Source organism: Tympanuchus pallidicinctus, unplaced genomic scaffold (assembly GCF_026119805.1).
Source record: "Tympanuchus pallidicinctus isolate F22 unplaced genomic scaffold, pur_lepc_1.0 scaffold18, whole genome shotgun sequence".
Classification (NCBI taxonomy): domain Eukaryota; kingdom Metazoa; phylum Chordata; class Aves; order Galliformes; family Phasianidae; genus Tympanuchus; species Tympanuchus pallidicinctus.
In genome coordinates this window covers 8,892,861-8,910,742 of record NW_026294699.1, presented here as the reverse complement: position 1 = coordinate 8,910,742, position 17,882 = coordinate 8,892,861, and the positions used below count along the sequence as shown (strand labels likewise).

The following is a 17,882-nucleotide window of genomic DNA, read 5'->3' as shown; positions in this document are numbered from 1 at the left end:
ATGAAGCAGCATCAGAACCCCAAGTCTTTCTTTTTCCATATGGGAAGCAAATTAAAATGAAAGCCAGACCACAGGCACATAACAGTAATTTTTATTATATTTTTTGTCCTCGAAGAGGCCAGCCCAGCACCACATGTTTCAGTTGATATGCATTGCACAACCTCCCTGTAGCAGCTCCTATAGCTGGAAGTTTGGTTTGTAAAAACAGTTAAGGGAGTTTCCATCCTTTAAAGAAATACCATACAGTTAAAAATAACTTGACAACTCTACAGCAGCTGTGTATTCCCTCCACTAGTGTGGAGGAGAAGTAATGGACAATCTACAGAAACTGAAACTTCTGCTCCTAGGTGGGGTCTTCTGTTTCACAAGACACTGTTAATGAATTTTCTTGTGCAAGTTGATGCTGCAAACTTTGCCCTCTAACCTCAAACACCCAAACATACCAAATGAAGGATGTACAGCCAATCCCCTTACAGCCCTGCTCCCCATACACCTCAGCTCTCAAAGCTTCACAGAGAAGATGAATGTCACTGTCTGCCTTCTACAGATGGGAAAATTGAGGCTGAGACTTCTATTATCTCAGGAGATGACAGTTGGATTGGGAGAACACAAACAAGGGTGTACCTCAACTGCTGGAGCCAATTACCCTAGACATCAAGGAACATGTCTTACCTTCAGCATCCTGTGCAGCAGTTTGACCTTCCTTGCCTCCTCCTTGGCCTGGAAAAGGGCAAACCCCTGTGGGGGTCGAACTTTGCTGATCTTCTCAGAAACATGCTCAACAAATGGATGCTCCACCAAGGTATCATCCTCCTCTGGGTGCAAGCGCTTGGCAACCAGTGAGAAATAGAGGGCTTCCAGCAGAACCTGAGGACACAAGCAGTGTCAGGGCCTGCAGAGTGAGCCATGCCATCAGAACCACTGTGGGCAGCAGCTCTTGTTTGCCTTCCAGCACAGCCACAGACAGCAGGCAGAGCCTTGGAGCAGCTGGACTACCTCAAACTGCCACCAGCCCTGCTTCCCCTAATGCTGCTATCATGTCTACCCTTCCTCCTGTACAGCATTCAGTCCAATTAGTGTCTGATACAACTTGATTAGTAACTGGACAAGATGCTAATTACGGCTAATACATGCACCTGTACAGATACATGCTTGTGTAGTCCTTTTGGTTTCCTTACCTTCAGGGGCTCCCAGACCAAGAAGGATGCCAGAAAGCTGAATATCCCTGAGATAAGCCACATGAGGGCAACGCTGGAGGAAAAGCCCACCCCGATCCACACGGAGACCCCCGTGGAGGTGGCAAAGAGGAAGAAACTGATACCATGAGCCAGATAGGAGCACCAGGATGGCAGCAAGCGCTTCCTGAATGTTTGGTCTGCAACTGGAAGGAGAGAAAACAGAGTCACTGAAAAAGGATACCAACAGGCACACGAAAGGCTGAGCACATCCCTCATCCCAGCAGAGAGCTTGCCACCAGTCCTGGGTGAGTTTGGAGAGATCATCCCAGGCATCACCCACTCAGCAGGAACAAGGGCAGCATATTGAAACACAGCCAGCCTCAGAACAGCAGCCCCCTACCTGCAGGCAGCAGGATGGGCAGGAGGAGGAGATGGGATCCTGACTTGGGCAGAGGGGTCAGTTCCCTACTTTCCATCAGGGCCCCAGGAATTTGGGAATGCCCAGCCTGAATGGAAGTGCTGCTGTCAAGACTCACGAAAAGCCACACAGATCTGTCACAGTGGCTGGCCTTCAATCTGCTGAGCTACTCAGCCTTGGGGCTTGCTTGGGCACAGCTGCTTTCATCCACCCATGCAAACCATTGCTGGCATAAAGATAGAGCAACCATTCATCAAGCATGATGAACTGATGGATTTTAACAGACCCAGGAGAACTGCTCCTGTGTCCAATTTTCTGTGCTGCAGCCTGCCCTAGAGAGGCTATGCCTCAAGAAGCCAAGAGCTCACACTATGAGAATTGACACAGCTTCTCTGCAGGATCTGTGCAGGGCACCCAGCCCTCCACAAGGCTTGACAGCTTGTCTGCTGCATTGTGCAACACTCTCTGGCTGGCTGTTGTGCTGCACGACCCAGTAGGAAGCATCTCTTCTCCTTTGCTTTGCTTTGTTAGTCAGTTTGAACTTTCATTGGCATTTGCCTCTTTCCCCTCTGGTTATGTACAGAGGCTCTCACTCTCCATCCTTATGCAGAATGAATGAACTGATGTCTGCAGAGTAATTGAAGAAGCATCAGACTGAGCTTCCCTAGGGTGCATGTTATGAGATATATAACAAAACAAATGGTGTTCTGTGGTCTGCTCAGACTCAGGCAGGAAATAGCAAGTACAACCCAAGCTTCAAAGCAGCCTCTCCTAAGGCTCCTTTGCTAATTACCTGCTCATCCCTCCCAGCTGCTGCCATGTGCAAAGTCCCCTGCCCATACCCACCACCCCTGCCTTTGGTGCTGATGGTTGGCACGGCCATGCAGCCCTGGTACCTGTCCATGTCGACTTAGCCGATCTGCTCACTTCCCTGGGAGGGGCTGCCATGCTCTGGCCTTTGTCATTCAGTTTCTGCATCATGACCGTCTCCACCTTCTCCCCAAACACACTGGAGCTGCCAAGGCAAAGGGGATGCACTGGTGAGCAGTGCAGGCTCTGCCCCAGCTGGTGCTGGCTCTGCAGTAAGCAGGCTGTTACAAGAACAGCAGCCCCAGACCAGGCAGAAAAACTGTCTGCCTTGTTGGAGGGACTCTACTCCCCAGTACTTACAGGCCTGAGATCAGATCTGTTTCAGCCCTCATGTACGGTCCTAGGTCCTGGGAGTGTGAGATGCCACTAGCTCCATCTGCCAGTATCTGCCTTATCAGATCCTCATCTGGGGAAACAGAGCAAAGAGCACTGAGAGGAGAACAGCATGCAGTCCCACACACTGAGATGGTTATGTATCACTTAGGCTCAGCCACACTCATGGAGCCAGTCAATACACAGGAGAGGGGCCCTTCTCCCCCAAAACAGCTCTCCCTTCCTTCTGGTTTTCTAGCTCCTGTCTATCCCCACTTTGTGTTTGTGAAATCTGACATGAAATTCCTGGTACAGGAGGGCCAAGTTCTTCTTTTTCAGACACTTACACATGTTTCAAGACACACAGTGGCCGTGCAGCCAGTGAAGAAGTACTGCTTGCGTGCAACATTCAGATCCCAGGAGAACCTCTCCTTGCTCCCACTCACTTCAAACTGACCCACGTCACGATTTCTGCTTCCCCAGACTGAAATCCTATTTCCCCAGAAAACATAACCCCCCTTTTCTGCCCTGCAAATTGAAGCCAGGTAGCAGTCTGTTATTCCAACTCCTCCAAACCTGAGCCAAGACTCCCAAGGATCAGACTGTCCCTCCTGCACTTCCCTGTGACATTCAGACCCTGGCACAGAGCAATGCTACACACCTGAAGCAGAGAAATATCTGGGCTGTCCCTGATGAACACCAAGTGACAAGCTGTCCTCCTCAGTTGCTAGAGGGGGCTCGAGACCAAGGTGACGGCTGGCCCGGCCTCGCTTCAGCTTCTGAATGGTGTTGCCCATGATGGAGGGGTCACTGAGGAGATCTGGCCAGCTGAGCAGGGCCTCGCTGGACGGCCACCGCACGAGGCTGCAGGAGAACAGAGGACTGGCTCAATCAAGTGTGTGTGAAGAAGGGAAGCATGAGAAAGGAAACTGTGCTAGCGGGCAGGCCTGTCTGGAAGTGGAACCGCCACATTCTACCAGCACATGGCTGCACTGAGACCTGCAGAGTGCTTTGGGTAACTGTTCAGAACAAAGGTGGTGATGGATATTATTTTCCACCCCCTGGCAACAAGGAGTTACCAGCACTTATAAAACAAGCCATCAGAGCTCCACTGCTTGCAGGCAAGTTTGATGGCCCCCTATTTTCCCTCCCAGAGCAGTATGTAAGCTGTGAAGCTGTTTCACATCTGCAGGCCTGTGGCACTGGAAAGGAAGAAATAATATGTGGGAAACTCAAAGCAGAAAACAACACTGAATTCCTCCTTGCTCTGACCCAAGAAGCCTACTTACCTTTTGGAGTCCTCCAAAAACAGATCTGTTTTGGTTTGCTCGGAGAAGGCCTGTGGAGGAAGAGGAGGTACTTCAGGCATGTGAAACTTGCTGGCGCCTGTTACAACAGCAGGTTGCTATATTGCTTCAGCAGGGGTCACTGAAAGCCTGGAATCCCAGCCACTGTGAGCCTTGGTCCCACACCTCCTGGACCCTGTTCTGCTACAGCAGAATGATGCCCAAGCATGCAAGGAGAACCATACTCTCACATGCAGAGCTGTAGCTGTACACAGCTTGTGCTCAGTGCCAGTGACTGACCTGAGCAAAGATGCAGGCGAGAGATAAAGGGCTGTGGTGTCCCCTACCACCAGTGCTGGTCAGTGGCATCTGAAGTGGTGCCAGCAGCACCTTCAGTTCTGACACTGAGTGTTGGATGCATGCTGTGTCAGTGCAGGGAGCCCACAGACCCATGCAGCCTGTATGGCTTTCAGGTATGGAGCAGGTTACCTCTGCCCGGAGCCCAGGGAAGGTGGGGAAGGAGCTGTCGAGGACCGAGGAGTCCAGGTAGTTGTCAATCTCCAAGGACTGCTGGTCTGAGTGAGTCACGGTGTGGTTGATGGAGACCTACAAGAAACAGGAAGGCTTGAGAGGAACAGGGAGGGTTGGAGGTGACAGTGTGACTGCAGTTTGGAGTTCTGCTGCTTAGCACATTTTTGCTGCCCACCACTCCACTGGGGAGCTCCACATTTGTGCACAAAGGGCTGCCCAGTGGGTCTGACAGAAGGCATGTCCTTCCTTGCTCCCAGATGCTACTGGCCACCACCCATTAGCATCTGGCCTGCCCTAGACATAAGTTCCCAAGTGTGCAACGTCCTGCAAAGCAAGGAGTACTTATAGGAAAAAAAACTATCAGACACATTTGCTGCTCATCAGTCACCAAGCAGCAGGATGCAATACTTAATGGAGCTGCTAATTGTGTCTAACTAGTCATTAAATCCCCAGCTAATTCTTCCACAGCTGCCTAACCTGCTCTGTTCAGACAGCTGAGTTTGTACCCAGGGCAGGTATTTCATTAGAAAAGCTTGACTGAGCATTTCTCAGGCTCTTACCAATACAACGAAGGGTTGTATCTTTCAGTAGCATTTAGGTACATATCACGTACCAAAATCAACACCACATGCTCAAATAGCTTTTAGAATCTGACCCTTTGGTAATTGCCTGGGCACTGACAGAATCCAGTATCACACAGCAAACATATTAGGCAGTGATCTCTCCTCCTATGGTGAAGGGCTGCTCCCAGCACAACAAGGAAACAGAATCTTGCTAAGACCAAGGCTGTGTGCAGGGTGCAGGGCAGTGCAGAGTCAGATGGGAAGCAACGAGTTGGAGAAGTGATGCACAACAAAGTGCAGAGTCCAGGCCCAGATAAGCAAACCTGGTGGCATCACACCTGTTTGTGCAGCCTGCAACTAATTCACGTTACCTTGGCACGAGCCATCCTGAAGAGAAATAGAATGACCAAGTAGAGAGGGTAGACCACCACGCTGGATACCAGACCAACAGCCACCGTGTCCACATTAACAGGGATCAGGTTGGAAACAGCCCCACTGCTGCAAAGAATCAAGAGAGATCAGAGATTGGTGTTAGCAGGAGCACTCAGGATTGCCAGCCATGCAAACAACAAGAAAAGAGCACAACTGAGCACTTCAAGTGTGCAGAAAAAGAAACGGGCATTGACTGTGCTAACAGGAAGGGAGGAAAGCTGATCAGGCTCTCCTTGGTCCTCAGTAGCCTATGTACCGATCCCACATTCTCTGCAACAGAAAGGGCAGGCTTGAGACCACAAGCAAGGCCCCTGTTTCCAGCAGATGTAAGGTCTGTTCTGTCCTACATAACGGGAAGCACAGAGGGGCCCCAAGGAGGTGGGGGACTGGCCAGAGCATCAAGGGGCACAGCGCACCTGAGGTGTACATTCCCCACCACGCCGTACCACACAGCATTGGCACAGAGGAAGAGGAAGATGAGCAGGGAGCAGCAGGTGGCTCTCTGGACGCGGGTGAAGCGGCTGCGAGGCGGGCGGTCCCACATGGACAGCCAGACGTGCTTCTCAAAGAAACCTCTCTGCAGCTCTGCTATGAAGATCCGGGAGAAGCTCCTCAGCTCTGTCTCACCTGAGCACAAAGAGAGAGAGGTTTCAGCAGCACAGCAGAGGAGAGCCAGCTGGGATTGGCATTGGCCCTCCTTGCAGGCTGGCATTCAGCAGGTATTCACACTGCATCTATACGGTCTCTCTTGCACAACTGGATCCTGGCCATGGCTTGTCCTGTAGTACAAAGTACCCAGCAAAGCACCTGGCTGCACAAGTCATTAGCACAGTAAGACAGTATCAGCATGCAGGCTTGCTGCTGTTGGCATTTCCTCAACAGTGAGAGCTGCCACACTGCCCAGTCACCCCAGCCCCATGCCCAGGAACTGAACACTCACTGGCAGCATAAACCTCCTTCTCCACCATGCCATCATTCTCTTCACTCTCCACTGACAGCCAGTCGTTCACCAGGAAGAAGTAGCTCTTGCTGCTCTGCAAGTCCCGGACAATGACGTGCTGCAGGTACCAGGAAGGGCTGAGTCCTAAAAGTTAAGGGAGAAAGAAATGTATTTCATGGCAGATGTTCCCTGCATGAACCTGCAAAGCAAGAAGGCAACAAAAGAAGCTCCTGGTCATTCCTGGCCCTTGCACCAGTCAGATCAGGGCCCAGCCCTGTCCTGTGATGTCTGACAGCTGCCCCAGCCCCATGTGCCCACTCCCATCTCACCTTTATTGTCATGCCAAATGCGGATGCGCCAGATGCTGCCCAGATTCCGCTCTGTTGCGATCTGAAACACATCGAGGCTGTTGCGGTGGAATGCATTTTCTCCATCCAGGTGTCTGTGACCACTTTTATTGTCTACACCATACAGCGCGATCCCCACATGTGCCGTGGTGCCTGGCAAAGTTAACAGGGTTCAGTTAAAGAAGTTCACCCAAGGTAATCTGCTTTCCAGCCCTGTCTTTCTGTCAAGGACTTGGGACCAGATGCAGGGGCTCCTTCAGAGGGGTCACCTGGAGACTCAGGAGGAAGGAATGTGCTGACCAGAGATCCCATACCCAGGCAGAGTGTTACACACAGCATGGAGGGCAGCTGCTTGCATTAGCCTGGTGCATGGACCTGCCTATTTGGAGGGGACTGAATCTGAAATTCCTTGACTTGCTAACACCCTAATGGAAGGAAATGTTTACTCCAGTTTTTTTTTCCATTAAGCAGTCAAAAGACTTGTTTTCTTTGACTTTTCTCTGGTAGAGGTTGCTAGATGCTCCCTAGTCCACCTCTTCAACCTGGATGGTCTTTTGGCTGACTTCAGAACAAAGCTGCTCTCGATGAAATCGCTGGTCACACTAAGATCAATGGGAACACATTTCCAGCAGTGATACGGTGGCATTCTATGTCCACTGTAGCTTCCACCTCCCAGCTCCCAGTATTTCCAAGCCTGGAATTATGTTTCTGGCTGCTCTAGCTACAAACCTAGAGTCAGATCAGAAAGCAAAGCTTTCTGCCTTCATGTTGCTGAGAAAGATTCAGAGGCAAGAACAAAACAATGGATGAGAGTGGACAGTAAAATAATCAATCTAAAATGCCCGCAAGTCTGGATACTTTGCAGGACAGGACCAGCAGTGAGGAACAATCAATATCTCTTGGCTGTTCCTGCAGGCATGGTGAGCAGTAAGGATATTTCTGTACTGGGTGGTTCCCTCTAGCAGCAGCCATACTGACAGCAAGAGAAGAGACAGCACGCTTTTCTCCACAGTTCTTGACTGTCATAGAAAAAACCCAACATTTCAATGCTGAGGGGAATCCCTGAGCAGAGTGCTGCTCAGTGCTCCACCAACCACCAGCTCAGATTTGGGCCCTTGTGGAGGGGAGATCTCAAGGAATTACACAGATGACACCCCTGCAATCAAGCACAGAAGTCCATAGTCTAACCTGATCCTCTGCCCCAGCCAGTTTTCACCAGGATCTCATATTTGTACAGTCCATTCTTCCCACAGAAGGGAATCACCCCAACTCGGTTAATGTCAATCATGTCCAGCTTGTGTACAATCAGTGCAGCCACTGAGTAGGTCACAAAGCAGACAGCACACGTCAGCAGAACGATGTAGTTGAGACCTGAGCCTGGAGCCTGAAAGAAAAGAACCATGTTGAAAGTCACTCTCCTTCCCCATGAGGACCCCAGGAGCTGTGCTGCCTCCTTGCTAGCTATAATCATCACTCACATGCAGTACCACATACAAACAGAGACCTGTCCCCGTGCAGACTGTGTGGTCAGGCCTCACTTGCTCACAGTCCCTGCAGAGCATACTGCAGCAGCCAGCTGAAGCTTGCTGTAGCAGCTGCAGAGAGCTTTCTACTCTCACCTACGTCACGCTGACAGAGATGGAAAGAGCCTGAACATCCCTAGGAACCTGGGAGCAGCTGGCAGGTGCAGACTCTCCAGGATAGAACAGTGCTGGGTGACAGCTGGGAGGAGCATTTGCCATCACATGAAAGAAGTGAACACTACAAGGTGTTCAGATTAAAGAATAAAACCATCTGCAAAGGTCTGTTTTTAGCAACAGCAACTAGGATTCATGATCAGAGGACACAGCAACCCTGTGAGCTGTATTCATCTGGAGTTTTCAAAGGCACTCAGGTACGTGTGCTGGTCTGCCATCTGGGAACAGGCCAGCCAACATCCAACCTGAATGTGAAGCTGATGGGATCACAAGATTTCTAGGTGACAAATTTGCTAAGATGTGACAATGCCACACAGCATCTGCTTTATTTTACTCACAGGAAAGATGAACTGGACCGAGTTGGGTGGGACAAACAGACTGGCCCCAAAGGCAGTGAGGTGCTGGGTTAAGCACACAGCCTGGTCTGGCCTGGTCTCCTCCAGGGGGATGATGCCTTCTGTCTTCCACCGTTTCTCCCGCTCGCTGAAGTACTGGCACAGGGAGGTGTACAACCCCAGAGTCACCTCCACTGGGGACCAGCTGAAATGGTTCGTGATGTTGAAGTAATACTTCTGGATGGTGTCATCAGTTCTGGAAAAGGAAAGGACAGCAAGAAGACATTATGAGCCTGCTGGCTGAAGAGATACAAATCCATTCTGATGGATCAGCGCCCACCCCCCTGCAGGGACAGATGAGCAGAAAAAGCAGTGAGCACAGTATAATCTGCACAACTCTCAGACCGTACGAACTCCAGAGCTACACAGATCACTAATTCTTCTCCACTCTTCCTATTATTTCAGTACCTGGGAGCACTACGTTGCACATCCTCTTTTCTTCTCTGTGCTGGCAGCCTTGCACAGCTCTCCCGCCCATTCTTCCCTATGTCCCACTGACCCCCAGGATACTTCCATAGCAACTGTGATTCTTGGCTGTGAGCAGATTTGCTCGTTAGGACTATTAATCCCTCTTTGAGCATGCTGTTACCACAAGCCATGGAAGTTGTGTCAACTTACACAACAGTGGCTCCACTCTTGCTCCACCTATTCCCAAGTTGCCTATCTGTGTTAGATAATGCCTAGGAATGGCTCCTAAATAACACGAGGCACGAACACACACTCCCGAGAAAGGCAGCAAGTCAGTAACTGAAGTTACAAGAATGATTGCTTTGATAAAAATAAGAGTTTTACTGCACGACTGTGGGAATGAGTCCCAGCATACTACAAGCAGAAGGCAAGCAGTGGGAAAGGGAGCCAGCTCATGAGGGGGCCTGTGTTCTCCTCCTGCGTTGGGAAGATGAGCCCTAGAAAACTGAGGTGCTTTTGTGAAGGCTGCACTACAACTCATGAACTCGACTAATAAGCATGGTGCTTTGTTCCAGGAAAGGCCTTCATGAGATGCAAGAAGCAGTCCCTGTATGTGCAAAGGTCAGTGTGAGTCACTTGGGGCAACAGATCTCTTAAAGGTGGGCAGCTCTGGGAGCGGGGAAGAAAGTCTGGACAAGCAACAATCAAAGACTCTGTATCAGCTGGTAGGCAAGTGAGCACAAAGAAGGTCAGCAAGGGGAAACTCAGCACTAGGATAAACCTCAGGTGAAAGGCAAACCACAGAGCACTGAGCTGCTTTCACACCAGCAGCAGATGATGTTTGGGAAGGAGAAAGAGCCAGGGTGAACAAGGTGCTGTGTTGGAGTGTAGGAATGGCAACCTGGAGCTGCCTGTCCAGGAGAGCTTTCTCCTCTGAGCACAGAGGAACACTGTGGACAGCCACAGCAGCCTGGCAAAGCAGTCTGGCATAACTCATGGTAAGGCCCTGAGCATCTCTCACATACATCCATAGGGGGTGTGGGAGCTGTGAATGGCAGGGATTACAATGGAGGATTCTCTTACAGTGGTGAAGTGAAGAAAGTGTAGAGCTTGTGGTCACTTCCAGACAGGGCCTCCAGGCTGATTTTCTTCGAGGCAGTGCAGTTGTGCTCATTGGGCTCTGGTTCATGGTGGAGATAGGCCATGATGAATGGCTCAGGCTCACTTGCAACGTAGCGATCTGCATGGAGAGGGAGAGAAAGAACAAAAAGTACTTTATAAACAGCCAGGAGAGCTCAATCACATGCCTGCTGCCAGCAGGGGATGCTCAGCGAGGAATATGAGGAATGCAGAAAGTTGGGAGAGATGCTTTTCCAGACTGCAGTCTCTGCAGTTCAAAGGATTCCTAAGCAGGAGGCTCTGGATACCACTGGACCTGACCCAGAGAAAGGGCAAAATCTCTCCAGTGTTAATGTGGCTCACAAAAGAGCTGGGAAAAGCAAAAGGCTTCTCAGTGTCACAAGCAAGAATTACACCAGGGACTGATAATGCCCATGACAATTGGAACCTCAGCAGTGCAGCACTCACTGATCTGACACTTCCTGCCAAACACATCCCTTGACACAGCCTTCCTTTGCTGCAACACCCTGCCCCCATCTCCCATGGAAAAAAATAAAAAGCAAATTGCACAGAGGGCTGGCTCAGCCTGAGCTACCATTCAAGACTTTGTAAGTGAGCCGGAAGTGCAGTCCTGCTTCTCGAATGTTGTTCTCCATAGTCACAATCAGGTTCACAGATGTTCTTGCCTCAATGACTTCAGTGCCAGCAGACAGGTTGTCGGCATCTGTATTATTTGACACCATTACAGTGATGGCTCTCTCTGAGTCCAGGCTGCCAATGGGGATCTGCACTCCATTGTGTGTTTGAAACTCCATGGAAGCTACCTTTGTGGACACAGTGTAGTTGCTGATGTAACCAAACGGGAAAGGATTGGAATCCACTTGGAACATGACTTGAATGACATCCGTCAGGTTGGAAAGGGTGGTGTTGAAAGCCTGGGGGATGGAGAACTGGCAGTTTGGCATGTTTTCATAGCAAAGCAAGTTGAAGGGATCGGACCTTTTGCCTGTGGCCTTAATTTCTCCTCCCACCAGCTCAAGGGGCTCTTCATTCAGCACTCGAGACTTCATGAGGATGCGCATCAGGCTGGAAGACAGGTTGTAGGCTTTGGGAGCTAACAGCAAATTGTGGGAATCTGCAAGCAGTTCCTGGGGCTTGGATACTTGTGAAACGGTATTGACAAGGTGAATTAAATCGCCTGTCAGAAGAGAAACAAGAGCACAAACAGAGGAACTGGTAAATAGTCAGATAACTGCAAGAGTCTAGATAATATCTGTCACCTTCCCAAAACAATCAGACAAGTCTTTCCTTACTGTCATCTCACTGCAGCTCTACACTGTGCACATGACCTTCCACACTGGAAATGTTCAGTAGCCTGTGGCTAAAAATAGAGCTGCCAAATCCTCCTGCAGTTTCTCAGCTCATCTACAATGTTTGGTGGTGAAGACTTAATCACCACAGGCTTTATTTTCCTCCTGGGAATTGACTGCAACAGCAGATTGGGAAACAGTGAAGGGATGGATAAATCAAGCACATTACTAAGGTTTTGCATTACACAGTGCAAAGCACTCAGAAATGTATGATGAGCAGTGCAAAGAAGGTATTCTGCTTCCCACTAGAGTAATTACACTGGAATTTCCATACAAGATTCAGGGCTGTCCCAGTGAAGTTTGGTACTCTCCTTGCTTGCAACCAGGAAGGCAAGCATCTGGAAGCCATATCTGTTATTCACTGTTTATGAAAGTAACAATTCCCTAAAGTATTGGTGAGTTTGTTAACAACTCTCATATTTAAATATCCACAAAGACAGTTGCCAAAGCTAACCCTGGGAAAAGTGCAGGGAGAATAAAGCAATGGGGGTGCCATGCTCTAAATCTTAGACACTATTTCCCTAAAATCCTGAAAACGCATGAGCTTCAAGCTCTAATGGCTTCAATCCTACAGAACTTCCATCAGTCTGCTTTTGCCCAGCAACCTGCACAAGCAGACCTGTGCCCTCAGCAGTGCCTGGTCAAATATCATCTATTGTTGCATGAAAAAAGCCAACCTGTGATGTTGAGGATGTTGTCAGCGATGCCAGTTGGTGTCACAGTGCCCTGGGTCATTTCTCCTTGCAGAATGGTCATCATGCTCTCCAGTTTGTTCAAAGTCCTTGTCAGGCAAGACTTGCAAACCAGCTCCTTGCTTACCACCTGCAAACGAAAACTGTCTGATTTCAGCAGGAACGCTCAGAGTGAAAGATGAAAGCAACAGGGAAGTTATGCTGGCTCAGTCCTCCAAAGACCTGAGAACATTATTTGCATTCTGCAAGTTATCCCTGATCTTTCCAGCCCCAGGAAGGTATCTGTAGAGACCAGAGTTGCTCTCTCCACACTAAGGGATGCCAAGAATTTGTTGGTGTCTCTGGGAGCCTTCCATCCATCTACCCTCATGTTACAGTTTGCTGCTGTACAGGCAGACACGCTAGGAACTGATGGAAGATGCATTAGATTGGAAAGGGCAACAAAGAGCACACTGAAATTTCCTGAAGACCATTTGTAAGGGCCAAGCATGTCTCCTGCTGTTGCACCTCATGAGCACCCCTCTGGGGCCACTTTTCCCAAGGAGCTGAACAGGACGCCTCCATAAACTCAGCTGTCTTCAGTAAAAGTAAGATTTGGCCCTAACTGAATCCATTGCAGTATCCAAACACTCCTGAAAACTGTGGGAGGGATCCTGCCACTCAGGCGTGATGGATGGCCCTCCCTCTGCTCCCAGATGTGTCCAAGAAACAGAATGTTCTAGCCATGGCCTGGAGCTCCCAGCACTCTTAAGGGCTGGATGGGAGGGACTGAGGCAACACATGGAAGCTGTTACCACAATCCAGTTCCTAGTTCTTATTCATCTTTTCATTTTAATCATCATAAGATTCAGACGTGATTCACCATATGTTTTGGTAAAGAATCAAAACAGCATCTGCAGGTCTAGAACTCTCCTGTTTTTGCTCATATTTGTAAGCTATGAGAAGTGAAGATACGCTAAGTAAATCAGAGATAGCAAGACAGAGGGAGATATCCAGGTGGTTGGGAAGAAAGGAGAAACTACTTGAAGACTGAGTTTCTTTTACTCTATCCAAGAGAAATTCATTCTCATTTACCTGTAGGTAAAACCAAAGAAGTATCACCAGGGATTGACATTTCCACAGGAATGGAAGCCTGTGAGCTCTGTGCTGGGAACTGTCAATCATTTGGGAAATTCTAGATTACTGTTTTTACAAATGCTTCATTCCAAGCCCATAGCAAACTAATCCTAGAATGTCAGCTTTTCCCATGGAACAAGAATTCTATTTCTAGACTTAGGCTTCCACAGTAAGACCAAGTCACAAGGCAAGAGCATGTGTGAGAGACAGAAACAAACCAACGTGGCATCAGAGTGGGATACATTGAACCCCAAATCCCTGAGCAAAGATGAACAGAAAGAAGTGATTTTTGAGGTTTACAGACTTCGAAATAGAGAAAGGAGCAGAATGGGGACTCTGTGGGTGGCATGCAGTAGTCTGTCTATCATTTCAATGACCACCCATTCGCAGTCAGCAAGGTTGCTGACCTGGCTGGGAAGGCAACGTGCAACCAATGCCAGGGTACCTGACTGCGCTCCCAAAAAGCAAAGGCTTGGGAGGGCGGGGAAGAAACAGCATGCCAGAGCAGACTGGCTGAGCACCAAAACCCAAGCACGTTATATAACTGGGCTCTCTTCCCTTTGCCCATCTGAGAAAACACAGAAAACCACTCCTAAATCCAAGAGGCAGCAGCCCCAGCACCAGGGAGCTGAAATTGCTGGCTGGCCAGGGAATACAATGCTTCCAGTCAACAGCAGAGCAGAGGAGTGCTTCTAATCTTGTATTGTAGAAATAAGGCTGGAAGGAACATCGGTCCTTGGCTGCTTCCCTTTCTCAAGGCAGATCTGACTCTACTTGAGTTATTCCTGATGGAGACCAGCTTGTCCTTGGAGATTATGAGCACCCCCCAGTAATTTATTCCAGCACTTCTCCAGCCTGCTGAGGCCTTTCTTACAGTCTCCATCTGCTAGTTAGGAGAGCTAGTAAGCTGCTCTACCAGCACTGGTATGGAGAAGGAGCACAGAGTTCCTAGGTGTCTTCCAGCACACGAATACATCACCTTATCCACGCCTGCTAGATCGGTGGCATGGCAAGGAACAGAGCTGATAACACTTAGGATATCTCCACTGAGACCCTAATGATGTCAACAAATGACACCTACTGTCCCTGTGTGGTCTGTGTGTGGGAGAAAGGGGAGGAAACAAAAGAACTGAAGAGCATCTAAGCTGCTCCTGGAAGAGCAGAAGGTTGGGGGTAGTGATAAGTACGTACCGTGCACTGAGCCAGCGCTGCTGAGATCTGCTGGATATCATCAACTGTGTTCACATTCAGTGAGTTCAGGGTTTCTGTGATATTGTTGCGAGTCCAAGTCCGGAGTTCAAATTCATTCCCAGTCTCAGGTTCCAGAAGCATTGTCCGCTCATACTGAGGAGGATCAAAGCAGGCAGAGTGAGGAAATGCATCAGGTTGTTTCAGAAGCTGATGAGCTGCACTGAATTCACCTTTCCTGCACTCTACATCTCCTTCCTACCTGTTTTTCTCCCCAGATGATGATCTAATGAGCTGGGTTTTCAGCAGAATTTTCTCCAGTTCACAAGTGTGCTCCAAGCAATTACCTGAACAGCCTTGCACTTGACAGCTAAGTAGCACAGCAGTGTGCTGTCCCTACCCAGCAAAGCACAGTGCCTGTGCTCATGGGGATGCTGAGGTGGAGAAGTTTGGCTGCCTCAGGGAAGCATGGAGGAGGTGGGAGAATTCGAGCCAATATTTCTGTCTTTAAATTCAGTGTTTACACCTGAGGTTAGCAGCAGAGAGGAAAAATTATCTGAAAATGAAAGCTGCATGATGGAAGTCCAGACCATTGCCTTCCCTGGGACCACTCTTTTATCTTAAACACCTTAGCTTTTTCTGGTCGCTGTGTGTCTGGAGGCTGTTACTCCTTCTGATGCACAAAAAATAACTACATCTCAGCTCCCAGCATGCAGATATGTGATTTACACATACAAAAAAAAACTGTAGCAATAGTCATTTTCCTACATAGTTGTACAAAACCTGTCCAAAGAACATTACTAGCAGTTGCAAGAGCTTCCAGAGGTCCCTCTTGTGCAGAGTGCTGCTTTACCTCATTCAAGATGGTGATGAGTGCCAGAGAGTACTCAATGACCTGTTGAGGGTCCCCCTGTTTCACTAAGCCCTGGAGCACTGTGTCCGTTTGATTGTAGAGCCAGTAGGAGAGGCTGGGGAACCCTTCAGGTAAGCCAATTTCCATGGATCTGCCAAGGAAAAGAGTCATTTGGTTGATGTGCATATTTTCAAACAGGGCTCAGAGCAGGGAGCAGAATCTGCCCTTTAGCTGGGAAGGAAAATAAAGGGGAAAAAGGTTGTTAAACAGTGAACGCATAACTAACACCTGCCCTGGTAACCCAATCTCCACTGAATGCAGGAGCTCCACAAGCCTGAAGCTTCTTAGCTGGGGCAGCTCTGCAAAGGTGGAAGTAGGTGATGCACGGGGGTGCACTGAACTCAGAGGGAAGAATTCAGGTTTAATTTGATGGAGCATGAAGAGCAGCTAAATAGGGCCAGTGTGCTGGGAGGAGCTGCACTATTTTTGGCATCACTCTCTGGGGTCTGAGGAACAGCTGGGACACAGATTCTCCTCCATAGGCACTGCAGAACTACACTCAGGAGCATGGGACTACAGATCAGCCTGGAGAAGGAGCAGGCACACAGCTACACCAGGGAGCATTGAGAATAGCTCAGAACACTGCCTGAAGACTCATGGGCATTTGTCACCCGCATGGAGCATGCTGGAAACCATTGGATAAGAGATTTTACAGCCCTGCTGAGGCTTGAGCTGCAATTCCTTTCAGCCTATTCAAACTTATGTGCTCTTCACCTCGGCTACAGAAATTTCCCCTGGCTCTCAGCACAGCAAGACCACCCACAGTACCTGTGCTTGCTGCTGCCAACTTCATTGGTGGGCTCTTGATGCAGGGAAGGTGGCAGAGCACGAATAGGTCTTCCAAAAATATGATGTTGTGCCACAATCAAATCAAAGTGCCATCAGGAAATTAAGTGGGAGGTCAGGAAAGCAATAACTTTAGGGAAAAAGGCTGCCCTTTTAGAGATGATCCACAAAGCCTGGGGCTGTCTGTTGCAGCATCATCTCCTGTTTGTTGAGACTCATCTGGAGATATCTCACCCAGAAAATGCCGAGCCCTTCAAAAAGGGAGCTAGCAGTTCAGGCACGAGGCAGTGATTCGGGAACTGCGTGCAGACTCAACCCAGCCCCTCCCCAGCCTTACTGGTTAATGGCCACCACGGTCGCTCCCAGTTGGTCCTGAACGAGGACTGACACAGACACCACGAAGCCACTCTCGTGAAAGCCCGGAGGCAGGAAGGCGCTGTGCTCAGCACGGCTGCCTTTGTACACACAGAACTCATGGTAGTGCCCAGCGCGGTGGCGAGACGCCAGGAGGATGTACACCAGTGGGTCCTCTGCACTCTCCGTGTCCCGCCAGCCTGCAAAACAAACCCAAACACACTCAAGGGCACTGGGGAGCTGCTGCCACCACCCTGGAGCCCTCGGCTGGGACAGCTTAAGGACTCCACCAGGTTGGACAATGTTTTCAGGGCTTGCAGTGTAAAGCGCGTGGCTCCGTCAGGGCTTGCTGCACTGGGCTGAAACCTAAAATTCCCACCTCACCAAACATGTACTGATTTCATGATCGTTCTGCATCGCCCAGCCCAAAGTCGCAGCCACAACACAGGGAATCTACTGCTGCTTCTCCTCTACTCTAACTGTGCATCAGGGAGCAGCCTTCCCAGACCCAGCAGAACTCGTCATTTCCTCTGTGGCGTGGCTTCCCAGTATTTGTGCACAGAGAACATTAACCTCTAATCTTATGGGGAAAGAAGGCTTTTGGAGGCACTTGGCACTAAACTACAGACCATCAGCCAGGCCATTTTTCCAAAGCTGGATTCTTTGTTGCTGTCTCTGCAGCTGGTCGAGAAGATAACTGCTGATGGGAATATCTAGCCCATATGACAGAGATGGGCCCAGTGCTTTGTCTTTGCTCTTCACAGATCTGTGAGACTGTTTTGGGCATGTATCCTCTTTTTCCTGCCTTTGAAACACCACCTTCTTCCACAAGCACTATCCTGGCTCATCTACTGCTATTCAACTACATGGGTTAGGTGTAAAAAAAGTGCCTTTCTGCCACTGTGATTTCTACAGGGTGCCTTAATTTGAGCACACAGAATTGCTCGTGGTCCAAGCTTAGGGGAAC

General features: G+C 49.4%; 1 protein-coding gene across 2 annotated transcripts in view; it reads right to left on the bottom strand.

Annotated features, from left to right (window-relative positions):
• PKD1 (polycystin 1, transient receptor potential channel interacting) overlaps positions 1–17,882 on the bottom strand; it is an 85,069-nt gene that overhangs the window by 8,523 nt on the left and 58,664 nt on the right. For both annotated transcript variants that reach the window (XM_052680543.1, XM_052680544.1), the window contains 19 exons: positions 16,899–17,115; positions 15,716–15,866; positions 14,866–15,018; positions 12,544–12,688; positions 11,092–11,694; positions 10,461–10,617; positions 8,913–9,165; positions 8,066–8,261; positions 6,860–7,030; positions 6,531–6,674; positions 6,007–6,217; positions 5,530–5,656; positions 4,554–4,670; positions 4,068–4,117; positions 3,440–3,642; positions 2,767–2,872; positions 2,493–2,611; positions 1,179–1,381; positions 673–867 (listed from right to left, as the gene is read on the bottom strand). In XM_052680543.1, the coding sequence (XP_052536503.1) occupies positions 673–867; positions 1,179–1,381; positions 2,493–2,611; positions 2,767–2,872; positions 3,440–3,642; positions 4,068–4,117; positions 4,554–4,670; positions 5,530–5,656; positions 6,007–6,217; positions 6,531–6,674; positions 6,860–7,030; positions 8,066–8,261; positions 8,913–9,165; positions 10,461–10,617; positions 11,092–11,694; positions 12,544–12,688; positions 14,866–15,018; positions 15,716–15,866; positions 16,899–17,115 (3,521 nt within the window). The remainder of the gene's footprint in view (positions 1–672; positions 868–1,178; positions 1,382–2,492; positions 2,612–2,766; positions 2,873–3,439; positions 3,643–4,067; positions 4,118–4,553; positions 4,671–5,529; positions 5,657–6,006; positions 6,218–6,530; positions 6,675–6,859; positions 7,031–8,065; positions 8,262–8,912; positions 9,166–10,460; positions 10,618–11,091; positions 11,695–12,543; positions 12,689–14,865; positions 15,019–15,715; positions 15,867–16,898; positions 17,116–17,882) is intronic.